The sequence below is a fragment of the Leptonychotes weddellii genome, chromosome 6 (genome assembly GCF_054177405.1).
Source record: "Leptonychotes weddellii isolate Sample4059 chromosome 6, ASM5417740v2, whole genome shotgun sequence".
Taxonomy (NCBI): Eukaryota; Metazoa; Chordata; class Mammalia; order Carnivora; family Phocidae; genus Leptonychotes; species Leptonychotes weddellii.
The window spans coordinates 113,326,434-113,347,606 of NC_138374.1; the positions used below are offsets into that span (position 1 = coordinate 113,326,434).

At 50.1% G+C, this 21,173-nt stretch overlaps 1 protein-coding gene across 2 annotated transcripts; it reads left to right on the forward strand.

Moving 5' to 3' along the window:
* Window positions 1–1,176: 1,176 nt before the first annotated feature.
* RNPEP (arginyl aminopeptidase) lies at window positions 1,177–19,604 on the forward strand. Of its 2 annotated transcripts, none has more exons than XM_081823050.1 (11): window positions 1,177–1,685; window positions 5,561–5,701; window positions 6,006–6,154; window positions 11,079–11,195; window positions 11,892–12,127; window positions 14,291–14,404; window positions 15,316–15,428; window positions 15,600–15,708; window positions 16,898–17,122; window positions 17,874–18,016; window positions 19,019–19,604. In XM_081823050.1, the coding sequence occupies exons 1-11, from the start codon at window positions 1,248–1,250 to the stop codon at window positions 19,175–19,177; spliced, it is 1,944 nt and encodes a 647-aa protein (XP_081679176.1). In that variant the 5' UTR covers window positions 1,177–1,247; the 3' UTR covers window positions 19,178–19,604. The 2 variants fall into 2 exon arrangements, with proteins under 2 accessions (XP_081679176.1, XP_081679177.1); XM_081823051.1 differs by lacking the exon at window positions 1,177–1,685 and adding an exon at window positions 3,820–3,836.
* Window positions 19,605–21,173: the final 1,569 nt, after the last annotated feature.

The window sequence follows — 21,173 nt, forward strand, 5'->3', positions numbered from 1 at the left end:
CGAAGGCAGGCGCTTAATGACTGAGCCACCCAGGCGCCTGAATAAATAAAATCTTAAAAACAAAACAAAACTGTAAGCATTTCATAAAATAAAATTTTAACACTGTAAAAGGTGACACATGATAAGATACTATTACCTTTTATGAAAAACTTCCTACATTCTTTTAAAAATCTCATTTCCCGGGGCACCTGGGTGGCTCAGTCGGTTAATAGTCTGCCTTTGGCTCAGGTCATGATCAAGGGGTCCTGGGATCGAGCCCCGCATCAGGCTCCCTGCTTGGCCGGAAGCCTGCTTCTCCCTCTCCCACTCCCCCTGCTTGTGTTCCCTCTCTCGCTGTGTCTCTGTCAAATAAATAAATAAAATCTTTAAAAAATAAAATAAATAAATAAATAAAAATCTCATTTCCCACCTGATCAGTGAAAATATCATTGACTGGCTCCTTATTCACAGAAGGACTATTGCAACCCTATTCATACAGAAAAGAAAGTATAAAGTAGAGGTGTCCCTAGCTCAATAGGCTTTATGGGAAATAAAACGCACATGATGGATAGCCAAGCGTTACACTGTATGGTGTTGACTATTCCTTGGCAGAAGAACGGAAAGATAAGTGTGCTTGGAACCCGTGGGGATGGATGAACCTTGATCTGGTGTGGAATTCTGTACTGTTTACCAAGGGTATTTAGACAAACTGCCCGATTGAGTTCTCACAACTCCTGAGATACTACTCCTATCTTAGAGGTGCAGAAAGGGGTTTGAAGAGATTCACCTTTGTTGAGGGTGATTTGCCCAAGGTGACACACACAGTCCTAATGATTGGTCCAGCGCAGAGTGTGAGATCTCGAACTCAGACTCTTCCAATTTAGGGCTCAATCTACATCCCAATACCTTCCTGGGAGATTGGGGAACGAAACGTCAGCAGAGAAAGGTGCACACTCGGACTACTGTAACATCGCAGTAGGATGAGTTCGGACAAATGTGGACCAAATTATCCCACCGTACCTTTTTGTCCAAGGTCCTGAGGTATTTCGAATAAAGCTGGAAGAGTGGGCACTTGGAGAGCAAGGGAGAGGTGTGTGGTTAGGTCTCAGGTTTTTGGAGAGGGGCGTGACCCAGCCCAGGCCGCTCTGGGGGCGTGGCGGGCGTGGCGGGGCCTGCGGCGGCCCGGCGCGCTTGGGGCGTGGCTTCCCTGCAGCAGTCGGCGGAGCCGGTGGGCTTTTCCCGCAGTTCCTCAACGGCTCTGCGGGACGATGGCGAGCGACGGGTCTCCGAGCGCGCCTCCGCGGCCGCTGCACTCAGCGCAGGCCGTGGACGTGGCCTCGGCCTCCAATTTCCGGGCTTTCCAGATGCTGCACTTGCACCTGGATCTGCGGGTCGAGTTCGGGCCTCCGGGGCCGGGCCCCGGGAGCCGGGGTTTGAGCGGCACGGCAGTCCTGGAGCTGCGTTGCTTGGTGCCTGAGGGCGCCACCGAGCTGCGGCTCGACTCGCACCCGTGCCTCGAGGTGACGGCGGCGGCGCTGCGGCGGCAGCGGCCCGGCCTGGAGGAGCCGCCCTCGGAGCCCGTGCCCTTTCACACGCAGCCCTTCTCGCACTACGGCCAGGCCCTGTGCGTGGCCTTCCCGCAGCCCTGCCCGGCCGGCGAGCGCTTCCAGCTTCTGCTCACCTACCGCGTCGGGGAGGGACCCGGGGTGAGTTCGACTCCGGGGCCCAGCCCCGCCGCGGCCTCTCCCGGCCGCTTCCTGCCCGCCCTTCCTACCTCGGAGCTGGTGCCTGGACCTGCACTCATCCCCACCCTCAAAGAGAGAGAAGATGCTTCCGCCTTTGCCCGGAGGGGCCCGGAGCCTCCCGGTGCACGCCTCTCGCCCTCCCACCCTCAGCGCCCTCTCTTCCTCCCAGGCTGCCCCGCTTTCCCTCTTGTGGCTTCCGGCCAGCCTCCGAGCTGTGCACCCTTCGTCCTTTCCACCCGTCCTGCCTCTCCCCGCCCAGCGGTTCTGGTGGCATCTCCACGTTGTTTCCTTCTCGCACACCGCCCTGTCTGGTTGCCCTTTCTGCCTGCCGAGGAAACCCTGTCCTGTGCGGCTTTCGGGATAACCGGCTATTTATAAATCGAATTTAACGTTTCGCTGGGCTTTGGGGCCTAGGTCCCTGATAAGGAGCTACTTAGTTTTCCCTTTACGGCAGCCCTGGACACTGCCGGTTAATTTGCCCTGGGTGCTGACTCAGCCCTTTGTCCGTGTGCTCTTGCGGTGCCACAGGCTGAAATAACTCTGAACCCGAGAGTTATTTTGGCTTTCTTCCGCGAAGTCCCAGATTTGTTTAATGGAAGAATTTGAGTAAAAATGAGAACTAGAATTAGGGTGTTCTAGGCTTTGTAATAAGTTGGCCCTGTTACTACTCTTGATTGACTCTTAAATATTGATTAACTCTTAAATATTACATTTTGGGGTGGGGGACAAATAATTGGAAATAAAAGGATGGATGGTTATGTGGCTTAACATTTGTAGGAGTTTGGAACTCCTCCATAAAGAGTCCTGAGGCTGTGATTGCTAGCCATTTCTCAGGTAGGGTGGGTTATACGTTTCACCCGTAGGCTGCTTGCCTACAATCAAAGTTCACTTACCTAGCTAGCAGTTCCTTTCACTCTTAGAGCTGGCCCAAAAGACAGTTCTGTTTCCATCTTTATTCAGGGAATAAATGAACCTGTGATAGAACTTGTTTAAAAAATGGAAAGTCCAAACCTCTAAGGCAAAGAAAAAACCCAGTGCCCTCAAACACTGTAAATGTGTTTGGTTGCCCTGTTACATGCTAGCTTCTGGTTTGGGGCAGGAACTAGGAATTAAACAGGATACCTGGAAAAATTAAGCCCTCTCTGAAATTGCCTACTGAAAATGGCACCTCAAATTAAACGCCAATACTAAACAGCTTTCATTAGAGACTAAGAGCAGACACCCACACTTTGCACTGTGAAGGTCGACATTAAAGTCACCTGTATTTATTCCTTCTTCTCATTGCCACCATCCCAAGTGAGGATTCTCACCTTAATCACCGTAGGTAACAGCCTCACCCTGACTTAAGACTCTTTCTTATAGAGCAGAAATACTTGTACTACCAGGCTCCTTCATTTTCTCCTCTATGTCATTATAAACAAAAAAAGGAATTAAGGTATGGTGGAGGGATGACCAGTATTTATTAAAATGTGCCAGGTACTAGTCTATGTGCTTGACCAAAGTTAAATGAGTTGTCTTTATGGAAGTGTCTAGTATAGTGCCTGGTACCTAGTGAATACTGTGTGTTAGTCTTATTGTTAACTCATTAAATTTCTTTCAGTAATAGGATTAAAGACAGTTTAGGGGTGCTGGGTGGCTTAGTCGGTTGACTCTTGATTTCAGCTTAGGTCGTGATCTCAGAGTTGTAAGATTGAGCCCTGCCCTGAATTGGGCTCCGTGCTGGGCGTGGAGCCTGCTTGAGATTCTTTATCACCCTCTCCCTCTGCCCCTCCCCCACCAAAGGATTGAAAATTTAGATTAACAAGAAAAGTGAGCAGATAGTACAGAGTTTCCATATACCCTTCCACATACAGATTGCTCTATTAGCATTTTGCAAGTATGATACATGTGTTAACAATGAACCAATATTGATACAGTATTATTAACTAAAATTCATAGTTGTTTTTTTTTTAAGGATTTTATTTATTTATTTGACAGAGAAAAAGAGAGAGCTGCAGCAGAGGGAGAAGCAGGCTCCCCACTGAGCAGAGAGCCTGATGCGGGGCTTGATCCCAGGACGCCGGGGTCATGGCCTGAGCCGAAGGCAGACACTTAATCGACTGAGCCACCCAGGTGCCCCTAAAGTTCATAGTTTTTTCAGATTTTCATAGGCTTTACTTAATATCTTTTTCTGTTCCAGGGTCCCATCCGGAATACCACAGTATATTTAGCTTTCATGTATCCTTAGGCTCCCCTTGGCTATGACAGTTTCTCAGACTACTTGTTTTTGATGACCTTGACAGTTTTTCTTTTTTTTTTTTTAAGGATTTTGTTTATTTATTTGACACACAGAGAGAGAGAGAGCGCACAAGCAGGCAGAGTAGCAGGCAGAGTAGGAGGCAGAGGGAGAGGGAGAAGCAGGCTCCCCGCTGAGCAAGGAGCCGGATGCGGGGACTTGATCCCAGAACCCTGGGATCATGACCTGAGCCGAAGGCAGTGGCTTAACCAACTGAGCCACCCAGGCACCCCAACCTTGACAGTTTTGAGGAGTATTGGTCTGATAATATTGTAGGATGCCTCTCTATTGGAATTTGTCTGTTTTTTGCATGATCAGACTGGGGGTTATTAAAAAATTTTTTAAAAGTTTATTTTTTACAGCAGTTTTAGGTTCACAACAAAATCAGTGAAATGTCACAAAGGCAAAGTTCTGTCTTCACATCATATTGCGAATACACAGTATCAGCATGATTTGTGACTGTTTGAAGTTGACCTCATCTGGCCGAAGTAGTGCTGGTTTTTCCACCGTGGTATTTCTTTCTCCTCCTTTCCATCTGTACTATACTCTTTGGAAGGAGGCTTATTAAAATTTTCACACACACACAAAAGAAACTCAAGCAAAGAAAAAGCCAACATCTCCATGTGGCATCTTTATGCCTCTTAAAAGTGTGTCTCAAATACCCGTGTTCAAAGCCTTTCAGTCCACCTGCCGAGGCATGCCTCCCACCTCTGTATCTGAAACCTACCTCCAATTCCCAGAGATCGCCATGCCTTTCTTCACGCTGCTATCTACCTCTTTGAAAATGTCTTCTTTCCTTTCCAGCCATCTCAGTCCTACTCACCTTTAAACCAGAAAGTTTTGCTTCCGCTATGAAACCTTGCCAGAGTTATCTAATCCTTTTATAAATTCTAAGTGGCACTTGGTGCTGACATACCCTCCTCCCCCTCACAGTTATATCTATGTTGTAAGTGAGGTAGAGCATGCAACTCTTGATCTTGGGGTTGTAAGTTTGAGCCCCACGTTGGCAGTAGAGATTACTTAAGAATAAAATCTTTAAAAAAGGAATTTAAAAAATTATATATAGCCAGTACCTATAATGTAAAATACATTTATTCTGAAAGGGTAAGTTTCAGGAATGGAGAACACATATTAATCACAGACTTCTCCCACTTCCCTTCTGCTTTTCTGTGCCTTTTACACCAAGTTCAAATACAGCTGCTTCTCAATTGGTTTTTGTTTGTTTTTTAATGAGAAACTACTACAGCGTGCAGGACTCAGGAGGAAGACAGGATGCCAGGGTCAGAGGCCATGTCTGGAATTCTTGAGATACCTAGTGGGATACAGCGGGGAATAGACCCTTTGTGGTGTTTCTACCATGTGAGGTGGACGTCAATACCTTGGCATGGATTCCAGGGTGGATTAAATACACAGTAGGAGAGAACTTCCCAGTCAGGACCAAACTGCTGGCAGGATTGTAAGGATTACCTAAAATTCTCCCCTGCCAGCCAACTCCTTTTCTCTGGCTGGACTGAGCTCATGTAGGGGGTGTCAGTTTGGAAATGTTCTTCTATTCTCTTAGGTTTGCTGGTTGGCTCCTGAGCAGACAGCAGGAAAGAAGAAGCCTTTTGTCTATACCCAGGGTCAGGCTGTCCTGAACCGGGCCTTCTTCCCTTGCTTCGACACTCCTGCAGTGAAATGCAAATATTCAGCACTTATTGAGGTAAGAGGATTAAGGTTAAGACCTGCCCTTGGGATTGAAGATTTCAGATCTATCTAGTCACATTTCAACTGGTAAATTGTTACATCCGTTCATTGGTACCTCTGCAAAATTCCTCCATGTACAGAAATTTTATTTGTGCTAAATTCCATCAGCTTAGCACAAGTTTAGTTTCTTGAAACCTTTGTGTTCTCCAAGACAGGCTCCCGGTCATGGCTGTCACCATGTAGGTTGCCCCCCACGCTGTTCTTAGTGTGAATCAAAAGGAGACTCTGGGTAAAATCTCCTAAGCTTTCTCTCTTGTCAGGTCCCAGATGGCTTCACAGCTGTAATGAGTGCTAACACCTGGGAGAAGAGAGGTCCAAATAAGTTCTTCTTCCAGATGTGTCATCCCATCCCCGCCTATCTGATAGCTTTGGCCATCGGAGATCTGGTTTCGGCTGAAGTTGGACCCAGGTAGGAGACAAAGACCCCCACAGGCAAGGTTGGACTGACCTTGAGGCAAGGAGGCCTCTGCTCAGTGGCCCAGCTGGGATGGTTCTTGGGACAGTCTTGCATCTGCTCTCAATGGACAGCCTCTCTGCGGCCTGGAAGCGAAGCGTGTGGCGTGAGTACAGCGGGAGGAAGGGCTCTCCCCGCCCCGCTCCCCCTCCGCTTCTCATCCTGCTGTCTGAAATGAGGTCATCAGTCCTGCTAACAGCAGTAGCTGCTGTCCTGGGCCACCTTGTGGAGTGCGGTTGGCACCGAAGCAGAAGTTTTAGAAGACTCATCTTTATCACTATCTTTTAGTTCTGAATTCCCTTCTAGCTGTTATATTTGCTTTTTAATCTTTGTACCAAATCTCCCCATTTTCTCCAGCACATAATTCCCGGAAATATACAACTTTGATCTCATTGTTCCCCTCTGCAGAGAGGAAAGTGGGACATCCTTCTTTGTCTGCTCCAGATACATACACCTGAACCCATGGTGGCAGAGATACCGCCGTGAAATTAGATGGGTTTAACGGAGATGAATAAGGATTTTGTAAGGTTTCCTGCTAAAAGAAACTTGACCAGGAGTGTCGGTTTTTCCTGGCTCTCGTATTATCTGCCAGTACAGCATAATCCTGCAGTAAAATGATCAAAGGCTGGACAGTGAGCTGTGGCGCTTTTCCCGGCTCTGCTGCTGCAGCCCTTCTCTCAGGTCCTGGAGGCGGTGGTGACCTTGACCGCATTGGTTACAGGCATCAGACCTCATAGCCGGGCTCAGTAGCACTGCTAAGATCATGAATCTGAGTTCCTGGGCTTCAGAGAGAAGGAGAGATGGGATGCCATTGGCATCTGCTTCCAGCACACACACTGAACACAGTACCAGTTTTGAAAGACCAGGTGCTCTCCTGCCACGAAGGGCAGTCTTTCTGACAGAGTGGGTCGTACGTAACCAAAGCAGCGTCAGCGTTGCAGTTGACCGGAAAGTAAATAAGTAAAGGAATGTTATTTTAGAGAATTGAGTCTTACTAAGGTTCTGTTAGTAAGAGTATGAACTATTTATTTATTTATTTAATTTGATTTTTTTTTAAGATTTTATTTATTTGCGAGAGAGAGAATGAGAGACAGAGAGCATGAGAGGGAGGAGGGTCAGAGGGAGAAGCAGACTCCCTGCCGAGCAGGGAGCCCGATGCGGGACTCCATCCCGGGACTCCAGGATCATGACCTGAGCTGAAGGCAGTCGCTTAACCAACTGAGCCACCCAGGCGCCCCTGTTTTATTTTTTATTTATTTATTTTTATTTTTATTTTTTTAAAGATTTTATTTATTTATTCGACTGAGAGACACAGCGAGAGAGGGAACACAAGCAGGGGGAGCAGGAGAGGGAGAAGCAGGCTTCCCGCGGAGCAGGGAGCCCGATGCGGGGCTCGATCCCAGGATCCCGGGATCATGACCTGAGCCGAAGGCAGACGCTTAACGACTGAGCCACCCAGGCACCCCTATTTATTTTTTTAAAGACTATTTATTTGAGAGAGAGAGGGAGAGCACGAGCCGGGGGAGGGGCACAGAGAGAAGCAGGCTTCCCATCGAGCAGGGAGCCTGATGCAGGACTCGATCGCAGGACCCCAGGATCATGACCTGAGCTGAAGGCAGATGCTTAACCAACTGAGCCAGGTCCTTGCCTTGCGGGGGAACATCTTAGGGTCTTGTGAAGGTATGTTAGTTGAGAGGGTCTTCTGGCAAACTTTGCCCCCAGTCCCAGTCCCTGTTACCACAGGAGGAAAATCCTGGGCAGAAGAGATAGTGGGTATGTCCTAGTCATGTTTTATATATAATCTCTTCTAATCCTTACGTAACCTCACTGAGGGGGTTACTGTTGTCTCCCTGTTGTGGATAAAGCTAACTGAGGCTTCTGGTGGGATTACTTGTGCAAAGTCACATCGTTGGCGGAACTGGAATTCCAATCCAGGCATTTCTGTGCAGAGCCCGTGCTTGCTGAGCTAGACTACTGGCAATAAAAATCCAGCCTGACCGAGAACATTCCAGTTTCTTTAGACAGAAATCTCTGTACTGGAGGAGGTGTCTCAGATGCCCCCTGTCTAGCCTGGCCTTCATCTTCTCGTTGTAGCAAGCTGAAGTAGCCTGGGTTGAAGGACTTTGCTAGTTGTGATATCCAAGCTGATCACAAAGCAATTCCTTGAAGACTTCGACACCTATGTCATGGTCATTTCTCAGCTCTGTCAAATCATTTTTGGTGACTCTTTTCTCCATCTGGATTACCTGTCCCCATGCCAGGGATGAGGGTGGCTTCAGGGTTCCTCAACCTCCTCTACTCAGGGATCCTCTCCACCTGATCCAGCCCCCCACACTCAGGGGCACACACTCTACCATCTAGGGCCTAGCTGTGGGCATTCGCATGAGCTGTGCTGTAGCAGAAATTTTAAACACCTTTGCCTCATTCATTCTCTGACCCCATGCCCCTAACCTGCCAGCCCCCTGGTGACCTCACTCTTGCTATATCTGCTTCTTAAGCTAACCGAGGCCTTTCTTCCTGCAAGCTGTGCGTTTCCTCCTGGGCAGCCAGCCTCTTGTGGCCAGGCCCATCTTTTCTCTGTGGCCCAGGTGTGGGGTTGATCCTCTCTTCCTGACACAGCAGGCCGCCTTGCGTGCTTTCCTGCTGCTCTAACTTCCAGCGCCGGGTCCTGCTGTCCCCTTTCTCTACTTCTGTACCTGGGTGTCTGAGAGGAGAATACAGCTGTGCATACTGATTGTACTATCCATTTCTGGTTTCTTGGTGAAAAGCTGGAATTGAAAGTTGAAATAGGGATGCCTGGTGGCGTAGTTGGTTAAGCGTCTGCCTTTGGCTCAGGTCATGCTCCCAGGGTCCTGAGATCGAGCCCTGCTTTGGGCTCCCTGCTCATCGGGGAGCCTGCTACTCCCTCTGCCCTTCACCCCTCTCATGCTCTCTCTCTCTCTCAGATAAATAAAATCTTTTTAAAAAGTTGACATTTATGTGGTTTTCAAGAAAAATAGAACAAATGTCGTCTTCAACTACAGATAGATGCTTTCAATTATTGCTCACCAGTCCTTCTATTTATCTTCCTAGCTCACTCTCCTTAAAGGATGACTCTTGTCTTCAAATTTCCTATTCAAACACCAGATCCTCCCTCCAAGCAGATGATCTTGTCTCCTACTTTATTGAGAATATTTAATTTGTCAGATATGGTTATGTCAGCTTCCTGTTTTCCACGTAAAAAGTCATCTTCATAGGCTTTCGTCCTTCCCATTTTCCCTCCGGACTCTGAAGAGGGGTGTCCATCCTTCTGTTTAAAGCCACATCTCTGCATTTGAGCCATTGTTGTTGGTTCAGTCCCTCCCCAAATCCAGTGGGGCTTTGCCTCATTGTTTAGCCCTCACTTTTCAAATATGCAGCCTTCCCCCCAATTGGCTCTTTCCTTCCAACCCTAACCATGTTCCTGTTTCTTGTAGCTTGAAAAAAGCAAAAAACAAACTCATTGACTCCATGTTCCCTCTTAGCACACTACCTTGTGCTTCCCTACTTAGCCGAGTTTCTTAGAAGAGTAGCGTTTCTGCTCGCCCACCACCCACGTACTGCTTGGACCCGTGGGAATCCAGCACCTCTCCCCATCGTGCCACAGAAACTCCTGTAGTAAGAGAGGCCACTGGCCTCAGCATATGTAGCACATTGGCTCCTCCTCAGTCCTTGTCTTGGTGTTCTGCACTTCTCTTCTGCCTCTTGACCCTCCTCTGGCTTCCATGATGCAATTCTGTCCTGGTTCCAGGACCTCCTGGCTCTTCCTTTCTGGTCTCCTTTGTGGACTCTTCTCTGCCTAGCCCCACCGTGTGCTGGTGTTGCCCAGGACTCTGTTTTGGACCCATTCGCCTTTCCTCCATGCTTTCCTTGGGGATACGCACTCGCTTTTGTAATTTAAAGGTATCTTCTGGGTACTGCAGCTAGAGTGATCTCTCAGGATTCAATCTGATTAATACCACTTATTGGTTTATTTTTTTTAAGATTTTATTATTTATTTGAGAGAGAATATGAGCAGGGTGGAGGGGCACAGGGAGAGGGAGAAGCAGACTCGCCGCTGAGCGGGGAGCCCGAGGTGGGACTCGATCCCAGGACCCTGGGATCATGACCTGAGCCAAAGGCAGACCGCTTAACCGACTGAGCCACCCAGGCGCCCACCACTTATTGGTTTAAAATGCTCTCATGGCTCTGAAGGTCCAGCTGTGTCACGTGGCATATCGGGCCCTTTGTGACTGGAGCCTCGAGGGCCTCTTTACCCGCTCTTCCCCTCCCCTCCCCCAGCCCTGATCTGATGGTAAGTGCTCCAGTATCCCAGACTCTCGGTGGTTCCTCACCTGCATGTACAGTTTCCTCTCCTAGGCCCTTGCTTCTGCTCCTGGGGAAGCCCCTGCTCCTTCTCCTTCTGCTAGAGCAGTTCCTGAGCTTCCACAGGGACAGAGGGGAAACCTTCCCTCCTCCTGACCTGGAGCCCATCCACTTTGCTATCTTACGTGCTGTCTTCTTTCATCTTCCCCGCTCACTTTACAGATAGACGCACTGAGGCTCAGGGAGGTCAGTGACTGTAAGGTCACCTTCAGTGCTGGAGACGGAACATGATGGCGCTGTGAGTTCGAGCCTGTTGCACACGGGGGCAGCTCCTCCAGGACGCTGTGTTGGGGTCTTATTTATCAGGTGTAGCGAGCAGTCTTGGACCCGTGTAGGCGATCTGACCTTGCACCTCCTGTCTCTGTGGCTGGCCACACTGTCGCATGCATTCGGCTCAGATATGAGACTGCCAGGTTTCTCCAGGTGCTTTTGAGATCGGGCCTCCACAATGGGTCTCCAAACACCAGCCTGCTTTTTTCTGTGCTCTTGTCTTTAGGAGCCGGGTGTGGGCTGAGCCCTGCCTGATCGAGGCTGCCAAGGAGGAGTACAGTGGGGTGATAGAAGAATTTCTGGCTACAGGAGAGAAACTTTTTGGACCCTACGTTTGGGGAAGGTGTGGTATCACATTGACTCTAATGTCTTTAGCTAAACTGAGTCCCTGGTTTCCCCCTCTCTTCCTTCTGGTGCTGCTTCTCCTCTCTCCCCTAGAGCCAAGTTCCCCAATCCCGGAAGTAAAGGAGAGGAGGAAGAGAAAGAGGAAGGGAGAAGCCAGGCCTACTTCAATGTGCTGAGGAGGGACCCGGAGAGAGAGGGTTATTGAAGTAATAAAAATGGGCCTTCCAGCTGCTGAGTGTGGAGATGGGGAAACACTGTCAGGGGATCTTGGGGACCTTTGTGACTTACCTTTCCTGGTGACTAGAAGCAGCCACACACTCCCATTTTTTCCTTTGACATCTCCAGACTTTAGCCACCTCAGATCAAAGGCTCTGTTAGATCTGTGTGACCCCAAGCGAGCCATCAGCAAGCTGACTGTGACAGAGCTGATGATAGGACCATACCCTGCTTGGAAGGAGAACGGGGAGCAGGTTTCAGAGAGCCGCCTCCAAGAGGGCAAAACCTGGGGAAAGGGAGGTCCCAGCGACTTGGGGATGGAGGAATCTTAGTGTCATTTCAGCGCTGGGCTTGGGGTTGCGTGCTGCCTCTTCAGTGGCTGCATCTGTCTAGGCCGAGGGTCCCGCCTGGGGAAGTGAGCCAGGGTCTCTGCCCTGGGGAGCCGAGACCTGTCTGTGACCTCCTGCTTTCTCGGCAGGTATGACCTGCTCTTCATGCCACCATCCTTTCCGTTTGGAGGAATGGAGAACCCTTGTCTGACCTTTGTCACCCCCTGCCTGCTGGCAGGGGACCGCTCTTTGGCCGACGTCATCATCCACGAGATCTCCCACAGTTGGTTCGGGAACCTGGTCACTAATGCCAACTGGGGTGAATTCTGGCTCAATGAAGGTTTCACCATGTATGCGCAGAGGAGGATCTCCACGGTCCTCTTCGGTAAGCCAGCTCTCCTAGGGACCCCACACCCCATTCTTTCACCTGCGAGGCCAGTGTGATCTCCATCGGGGTTTCGGGACACAAGCGGGCATGAAGGGAGGGGCAGTGGTGCAGAAAGCTCCGGCGAGAGGCCAGCAAGGGCCGGCTCTAGACAAAAGTCCCTTCCAAGTGGATGAGCCCCATTGTGTCACATGGCAGTAGGCGCGGTGGGGAGAGGGGGTCTCAGAAACTGCATGTTGGCTGAATGAACCAATGGGGCCCGACAGTGAAAGGACCCCGCAGCTAAGCTGAAACCACACGCAAAGCTCTGTTCTCCCAACAGCCAGGCAACCCCTCGGGGAGAGTTGCCCAGGGTCATTCACCCACATAGCTAGTTAATCTTACAAAGGAATCATAAGATCATTATAATCATTACCTCCTATTGAACACCTACCTACCAGCTTGGTACAGGCACTTTATTAAAAATACGTCATTTAACAATTTCACAATAGCTCTATGAAACAGATATAATTTCCATTTTATATATGAGCTCACTGTGACTCAAAAAGTATAAGAAATGTGTCCAAGCCACTTGGCAGGTGGGGGCAGAACCCCACATTGAGCCCAGGTGTGCTTTTAAAATAACTTTCTCAACATTGTCTCATTATTGAAAACCTGCTACATATCAGGTGCTTTAAAAATATAACATGTATGGGGTGCCTGGGTGGCTCAGTCGTTAAGCATCTGCCTTCGGCTCAGGTCATGATCCCAGGGTCCTGGGATCTAGCCCTACTTCGGGCTCCCTGCTCAGCGGGGAGTCTGTTTCTCCCCCTGCTCATGCTCTCTCTCTCTGTGTCTCAAATGAATAAATAAATCAAAAAAAAATCCTAAAAGAAAAAATACATGACATGTATTATTTTTATTATTTCTCTCATCAAAATCTATTTTGATCTATATGGGAAAGCACGCACAATAGATTTATCCATAATCTCACTGTTCAGAGATAATTGATGTATATCCTTTCAGACATTTTCCTGTGTGTGGGTGAATCATCAGACCTTCCAACTGCCTTCATAAAGTTAAACGTTTTCCCAAGTCATTAAATTTTCTTCTATAGCTGCATTGTATGGACGTTTCTTAACATACTCAGTTTCCAGTTGTTAGGTTATTTTCAGTTTTTCTTTTTTTTTTTAGAGAGTGTGTGTGAGCAGGGGAAGGGGCTGAGGGAGAGGGAGAGAGAATCTCAAGCAGACTCCACGCTGAGTGTGGAGCCCAACAGGGGGCTCCATCTCATGACCCTGAGATCATGACCTGAGCCCAAATCAAGAGTCGGATGTTTAACTGACTGAACCACCCAGGCGCCCCTGTTACTTTCAGTTTTCTAATGAAAGAATATTTGGACAAATACTTCTACATATAAATGTTCGTAACATATCCCAGACCATCTCAATGGAGATAAATTCCTAGAACTGTAATTTCTGGATCCAAACATTTTAAAGACTTTTTAGCACATATTGTCCATTGCCTCCCAGAAAGTTTGTGCAAATTTACTTTCATCCAGAGTATATGGAACAAGAGCCTGTTTGTGAATATCTTACTGAGCCACTAAGAATCCTGCAAGCACATGTTGTCAGCCCACTGTGCAGATGAAGAAGTTGAGGCTAAGAGAGATTGAGTACCTCTCCCAGAGTCTGAACACCTTGTGAGTGGCAGAGGAGGCTGGTTCGAAACCTGGTCCCCTTCCCCTCCATTTTTAGAGCCAGAAGGAAATGTAGAGACACCTAGAAAAATATTGGGTGACAGTTTCTGCTGTCTGACAGGAACAGTCAAAGGAAAATAGTCTGCTTTTATTGAAGATCAAATTACTATGTCTAAAAATAAAAGCATATTGATGAGGAAAGGTAACAGTCACAGGAAAAGGTGTGAGATTCCCTCATCCTCATGTCTGGGCGAGACTGACAGCCTGAGCTAACCGAGTCATTTGTAGTCCAGAGCAACAAGGAGCTGGGGGCTGAGTCAGGTTCTCTGTCACTGACCCTTCTGGCCCTGGGGTCCCCAGAGGGTCACAATATGAATCTTCAGTTATCTGTCATTGTTCTTGTGGCCACAAGGAGGCAGCACACCTTCTTGTCCGGAAATTATACTTGGACGTGGTTTGAGGCCTAAGGATTCTTTTTGCCCCAGGCTCTGCTTACACCTGCTTGGAAGCTGCAACTGGCCGGGCTCTGCTTCGGCAGCACATGGACATCACTGGCGAGGAACATCCGCTCAACAAGCTCCGCGTGAAGATCGAACCAGGTCCGGGAGGCTCCTCTGTCTGACTACCCCCTCCCCGACATTGAGCTTGGAACCCCAAGTTATTTGAGCTTCATGTTGATCAGTGCACACCCTGAATACTCTCCTTGGGAAGGAGGAGCCCTCCAGAGCTCTTTTTAGCCATTCCCTGGCCTCTAGGCAGACTCAGCGGAAGCCATTCCAGCCCAATGGGAGTTCTTTCCAGTTTTGTGCAGTTCTTAGTGACTTTACTGTTGCTCTGCATTTGTACGGGCCCCTATCATTTTCCAGGGCTCTTTGCCATTCTTTTTCTATCAAGTCAGACCTGTAGTCTTGTAGATTGACCGCTTATTTTACAGAGGACGTGAGTGAGCGCCCAATAAGTCAAATGACTTGTCCAAGGTCATGTGTTTTTATTTTCTGACATCTTTCTTTAGTTCCATGTATGACTAATCTAAAACCTTTGTGTGTGATTTAAGCTCACGTTCCTTGATGCCAGTGACCATGAAAATGAACTTCTTATAGACTGGTCATTCGTTTATTTTGGTCTAGAACATTCGTAGAAACAACCACTTGTTCTGGGAGGGGAGGTTGAGTGGAGGTGGTGACCAGTTGGGCTGGAAAAGGCACCAAGCCCTGTGCTCAGTCCTAAGAGTCCATGGAACCCACTGGAGCAAAGCAATCCCAGGAATAAGGAAACTTGCCAATTCCCCAGGAAGGCTGGTTCTTTGTCTTCTTGTTAGATCCGTAGTTAATGACCCTTTAAGATCAACTTTGAAGTGGCTTGAGAGAGGCCAAGGTGGATCTGGAAACTTTCTTGGCCTTGCTAAATCCGAGGAAGCTGAATTCTGATCTCGTCCATAATTACTTGTAGAATCTGGAGCTGGAGAAGGACAACAAAGTGACAGGTTATAAGTGTCTGCTTTCTCTGCTAGGTGTGGACCCAGATGATACCTACAACGAGACTCCCTACGAGAAAGGCTTCTGCTTTGTCTCATACCTGGCCCACTTGGTGGGTGATCAGGATCAATTTGACAATTTTCTCAAGGTATAGTCGACTCAGAGATGGGAGAAGGAGGCGCCGAGAAGCCAGCCGGGCCAGAGTTCAGGGGTAGAGACGGGGGCCGAAGGGACAGGGGTTGGAGGAGGACCTGAGGCACGGAGGGACTGTACTCCCCACAGGATCCAGCATGACTGAAAAGTACCTCCCTCCCTGCAGGCCTATGTTAATGAATTCAAATTCCAAAGTATCTTAGCTGAGGACTTTCTAGAATTCTACTTGGAATACTTCCCTGAGCTGAAGAAAAAGAATGTGGAGTCCCTTCCAGGTGAGCAGAGGAGCTGGCTTAAGGCTCCTGGGAGATGATAGAGAATTATGTCTGATTTATATCCAGGAAGACTGAAAGTGGGGCGGGAAAATACGAAATCCAAGTCCTCCAGTAAGTGGCACCTAGGGGCGCACACCCAGGGTCCCAGACCTTGTTCCACAGGAATGATTTCTCTCAGCTCCTCCAGGCCTCGTTTTCTCCACTTTTTCCCCTCAGTGTCTCCTCTGTGTCCCCATTTTCCTCACACGTACACACACATAACCAGACCCCCGACTCTGCCCAGAGAGCTGCCGCCGCCCCAGCTATGACCCAGGCCCACGGTACCGGCAGCCGCCCCGCCTTGCAAGCATGGAGTTGCCCCATACGGCCTTCTGAGTGAAGCCAAATCCCGGTGGCCACCCTGATTTCGGCTTGGGAGGCCCTAAGAGAGAGGAGACGGTGGCCTGTCGTGGATGAGGCTGCCCCTGGAGACACCCCACTTCTGCTGGGTACTCTGAGTCAGGCCATCGTTGGTCTGGTAAACTCACGTCCCCTGACAGCTGGGACTGGTCAGGCCTGGGGCACCTACCCTGTGCTTGGAGGCCTGCACTTGAAGGTCACGAGACTCCCTGGCTAATGAAAGTTAATAATTACTGAGTGCTCACTACGCACCAGGCAGCATGCTAGACTCGTACTGTGTATTTGCTTATTTAATCCTCACCACTACCAACACATGCAGGGCCTCTTGCCTTTTATCATTTTACAGATAAAACGGAGGCGCAGAGAAGCGAAGTAACATGCCCGTGGCCTCCCAGTTAGTTCATGGCAGGGCTGGGATAGGAGCCCAGGCAGCCTGGCCCCAGGGCCCAGGAGCTTCAACACCGTGCTGTTCTCATCTGAAGGAGAACGTGAACTTGACTAAAGCTAGGAAAGCCTTCATCCACTTGGTTCTGGCAGCCCAGTGTTAATCAAAACGACTGTCACAGTAGAAAAAGGGGCCATCCAGTCTGACAATAACAATCTCTGGGTCTCAGTATTAGTGAGACCCGACCAGAGCAGGTAGTTCTGTGAGAAAGTGATGTTAAAATTAGAGGAGCAGTTTGGGATCGAGAGACGCAGACAGGAGCTTGCGATCTAGGTGTTGCTGGAGCCAAGTTGGCCTTGAAGCTGCCAGAGAATTCTGACAGCCCCCTCTCCTTCCACCAAACAGGTTTTGAGTTTGATCGGTGGTTGAATACCCCGGGCTGGCCCCCCTACCTCCCTGACCTCTCCCCTGGGGACTCACTTATGAAGCCCGCTGAAGAGCTGGCCCAGCTGTGGGTGGCCAAGGAGCTGGACATGAAGGCCATTGAAGCTGTGGCCATTTCTGCCTGGAAGACCTACCAGCTGGTGTATTTCCTCGATAAGATCCTCCAGAAATCCCCTCTCCCTCCCGGTAAGAAAAAGTGGGGTAAATCAATGCAGCATATCAAGGTCCCTTGTGTACAGAGCTTGATATCAGGGGCAGGGCTCACCCCTCGGCAGCTGCCAGGGGTTGGCAAGTGGATGCAAGCCCCTCAAGGTGAACACGTCAACAGCTGCTGTGAGTCCTGCACACAGGTTAGGAAGAGAATCCTAAAGCCTAGCGCTTGCTGTGCCCTCGAGTTCTGCAGGTGATTCTTCTCAGCTCTTCACATCGAAGTCTTCATTTGAGTCCTCTTGACCGCTCCATGCCTGGGGGCTGTGATTGTGACCCCCAGGGAACGGAGGATGAGCTTGTGCACAAATAGCCCCCACTCTTGCTGCGTGGCTGCTCAGCCAGAAATAACATTCACCCGGAGGTGCTGGAAAGAGAACCCGTGAAAGCCAGGAGAACTTTCAGCAGCTTAGTGGTGGTGGGAGAAAAGGGGGGGGGGGCGCAGCATGTTTTAGGGGGATACCTGGGCTTTTAACCTGGAAGGTAAGTGGGATGATGGCAGAAAGTCTGTAATTACAGTAAGGGAAGTTTGGTGGAAGAGCCTTAGAAATGAAGGTAAACTTAAGGATCGGACAGCGCCCTTCCAGAGAATAAGATGAGCAGGATGAGTGTAAAGGGGGTGGTCGGGAGCCTCCGTGACGTCATCCTGGGGGCTTTCAGGAGGGCCTGTGGGCAGACACACTCGTGTCTCTGATGACACAGCCATTAAAAACCTGTTTTCTTTCTTCAGGGAACGTGGAGACCCTCAGAGAGACATACCCAAAGATCTCAGACTCCCAGAACGCGGAGCTCCGGCTCCGATGGGGCCAGATTGTCCTTAAGAATGACCACCAGGAGGATTTCTGGAAAGTGAAGGCATTCCTGCAGAGCCAGGTGGGTGACCCCCTACTGTCCATAGTCCCGTGGGTCGAGCCTCCCCGTGTGCTCTTCTGTGGAGCAGAGGAGGGAGGGGAAGGGAGAGGACCCAGCGCAGTGGTCTGGTTCCTGAGTGTGGCTGGGGGAGGTGTTCCCATGGCGGGAAGAAGCCTCCGGGGTTGGGGAGCTTTTTGCAGATCACCAGGTAAGGCCTGAAGGGTCCAAGCTGGTCAGAGCTAACCCCAAACTGGGAAGAAGGGTAAAGCGGGACTCGAGGGCTGGTCTTGGGGAGAGGGGCCCAAGGACAAGAGAGGTGAGTGAAGGGTAAGATCATAGGTTCCTGCTTCCTGGGGAAGCCCGTGACCTGGGAGGGCTCAGAGGCCAGCAGGAGCCTCGGGCGCCCTGTGAGAGCGGCTCTGCTGGGGAAGGGGCGGAGTGCCTCAGAGCCCAGGGCAGGATGGGGCTGGGTCCAAAGCAGCGCTCGGATGCCCTCATCCGTTTGCGGTGGGAGCTGCGCTCCTGTCTGGAGGTGTTGTGAGCCCTCTGCAGGCTTCTCCAAGCCTCTGGAGTTGAGGAGCTTTGTGATGTAGCTTTCTCACATGGGTGTGAATTTGACTTGTGGGTTTTCTTGTGCTTGCCTGCAGTTGGGCCTCACGCGGCCCTCAGTTTTATGGGCGGCAGCCTTTGCTATCAGCTCAGTCTTGATCTAGGTCGTGAGTTCAGGCCTCGTGTTGGGCTCCACGCTGGGGAGCCTACTTAAAAAAAAAAAAATGAGTGTAGACACCCCTGTGCTAGCATGGATTGGAGTGAATACGAAGATCTACCTGCAGGGATCTTTGGCCCCAAGAAGATGCCAGAATAAGAGCACGCCTGTCTGGGAGCCTCCTTATTCTAGCGCTGCTACCCACATCCTCTTTGGCACCTGCTGAGGCCTGCTGTTGGAGCGGCCCCGGGGCCGGGGGCTGTGCCGACTCACTGAGCAGGCTGCTCAGGCCACGGGTGTGTGTGTGTTTCTTGCAGGGGAAGCAGAAGTACACTCTTCCGCTGTACCACGCAATGATGGCTGGCAGCGAGGTGGCCCAGACCCTTGCCAAGGAGACCTTCGAGGCCACTGCCCCCCAGCTCCACAGCAATGTAGTCAACTACGTCCAGCAGATCGTGGCGCCCAAGGGCAGTTAGAGGCTCTGGGCCTGGCTTCTGCCTCTTCAGACTTTGCAGGCTTTCAGAATACTGTTCCTAAATTCCAGTTCTCCAGTCAAATTCCTGAAGTTTACACACCCTTGGGGAAATCTGGTCTCTGGGCTTGGTGTCTGTGACTCTTGGGCCTCTGCTCTGGTGGAAACTTCTCTGGACCAGCAAGTCCTAAGACCAGAGAACCTTCCACAGCTCTCTGCTGGCTTTGGTGAGGGCGGGCAGTCTTCTCCCTCCTCCCTGCTGTCTGGGAAGATCAGAGATTTTCTTATGCCTCCCTTCCCCTCTCTTTTCCCTCCCCTTTTCTTTTCTTTTCTTTTCTGATTCTTGAAGTACTATGCAAAGGGCTGCATTCTGGTAATTCATTTTTTCAGGTTTAATCTTTATTTTAATAAATATTTTTAAATGAAAAGTATTTAAGTTAGAGTTATGACCTGAGTGGCTGTGAAAATTCTGCTTCCACACGTGCCCTCTGTGGGGGCAGATGTTCTAAGAAGGTCACGGGGGTGGGGGGTGGGGGGGCCTGCCCCAGAGGCTGACAGCACTTCCCTGTCCGCAGGAAACTCCGGGCCTAGGAGGTAGGGGTCTCACACCTGCAGATGGAAGAATACAGGGCAGTATGCCCATTGCACGCCTGTAGCGAACAAACCTCATTCCAGTTCTCTGTGAAGGCAGCTGAATTCCCTACCTGCAGGGCCATTCCTGTTCATCTCTTCCATTGCTTAAAAAATGTGTATTTTAGTGTTTTTTCTCTGGCCTTCTCACCATCCTTCCCTGGGCCTCACCTGCTTTTGCTCCTGGATAAGTTTTTTTTTTTTTCCTGGGTAAGTATTTTAATGGTGTGGTAAGAAATAGAGTCGGTTCAGAACTTGGCACTAAGTTCCGATTTCCTGGTTTCAACACAGGAATCTCAGCTGAGGGAGGGTCTCGAAGAAAAACCCAATATTTAAATATATTTAAGTTGCCTTTTTTTTTTTTTTAAGATTTTATTTATTTATTTGACAGAGAGAGCACAAGCAGAGGGAGAAGCAGGCAGAGGCAGAGGGAGAAGTGGGCTCCCCGCAGAGCAAGGAGCCTGATGTGGGGCTCCATCCCAGGACCCTGAGATCATGACCCAAGCCGAAGGCAGACGCTTAACCGACCGAGCCACCCAGGGTCCCCTAAGTTGCCTTTCTTCAATACAGGGCACTCCTGACCAAGTCTCCATGTGTGGCCGTGTCCTTGGCTTTGAGGTTATCCATTCAGGCCTCCTGCTGTCCCCGCACTGGGTTGGGAAAGAGAACGCAGAGTAGCCACTTCAATAGATGTGTTCTCGCTCCTAGCAAGAGTTAGGGAATGGCGGTGAGCAGGTGCAGGCTGGTGAGGGCCTCCATCCCCTGGCGCGCCCGGAGCTTCGCCAGCAGAGAGGGAACTCTGGGTCTGAGGAGAGGGATTTGGAGGCACAGGACTGTAGGATCTCCTCCGGGCCCTGGCACTCTGATGGCAGAATGTCTCCATAGCTCTTTCAGGGCTGTCCCTGTTGATATGCTATAGGCAAGGATGATTTTAGGGCTATCCAGATGCCTCGCCTGCTCCCCGACTTGGCGGCTGGCTTAGCAGCTCTGACAGCCGTGGCTGTCTTGCCTTGTTTGCACGAATATCTATGGCAGAATAGTAGGGTCGCTGGAGAAGCCCTTCCTCTGACAGCCGCTCCTTGACCCCACTAACTTTGAGCATCCTCACAGTGCACAGCATGGGTATCCTGAGTTGTGTTGCCTGCCCTGCTCACCCCTTTGCCACCCAACAGTCCTGCTGGATGTGCCTATCCTTTTATAGGGCTGGGAGGCAGTGCCATCCCATATCCTGAAGATGAGGCTGTGCCGTTGTCTGGGCAAGCTTTATGGGGAGGGCCAATGGGCTCTTCCTGCCGTGGGCAGGGTATTGGGAAGGCCGCCTACTCCACAGCTCCTCTGACCGCTATCCTAGAACCTCTCCCCACTCCACC

Coding starts and splice junctions, on each gene's coding strand:
- RNPEP (XM_081823050.1), top strand. CDS start 1,248: ATGGCGAGCGACGGGTCTCCGAGCGCGCCTCCGCGGCCGCTGCACTCA. Junction 6,155..11,078: donor TCGGCTGAAGTTGGACCCAG/GTAGGAGACAAA, acceptor TCTTGTCTTTAG/GAGCCGGGTGTGGGCTGAGC. Junction 15,429..15,599: donor AATTTGACAATTTTCTCAAG/GTATAGTCGACT, acceptor CCCTCCCTGCAG/GCCTATGTTAATGAATTCAA.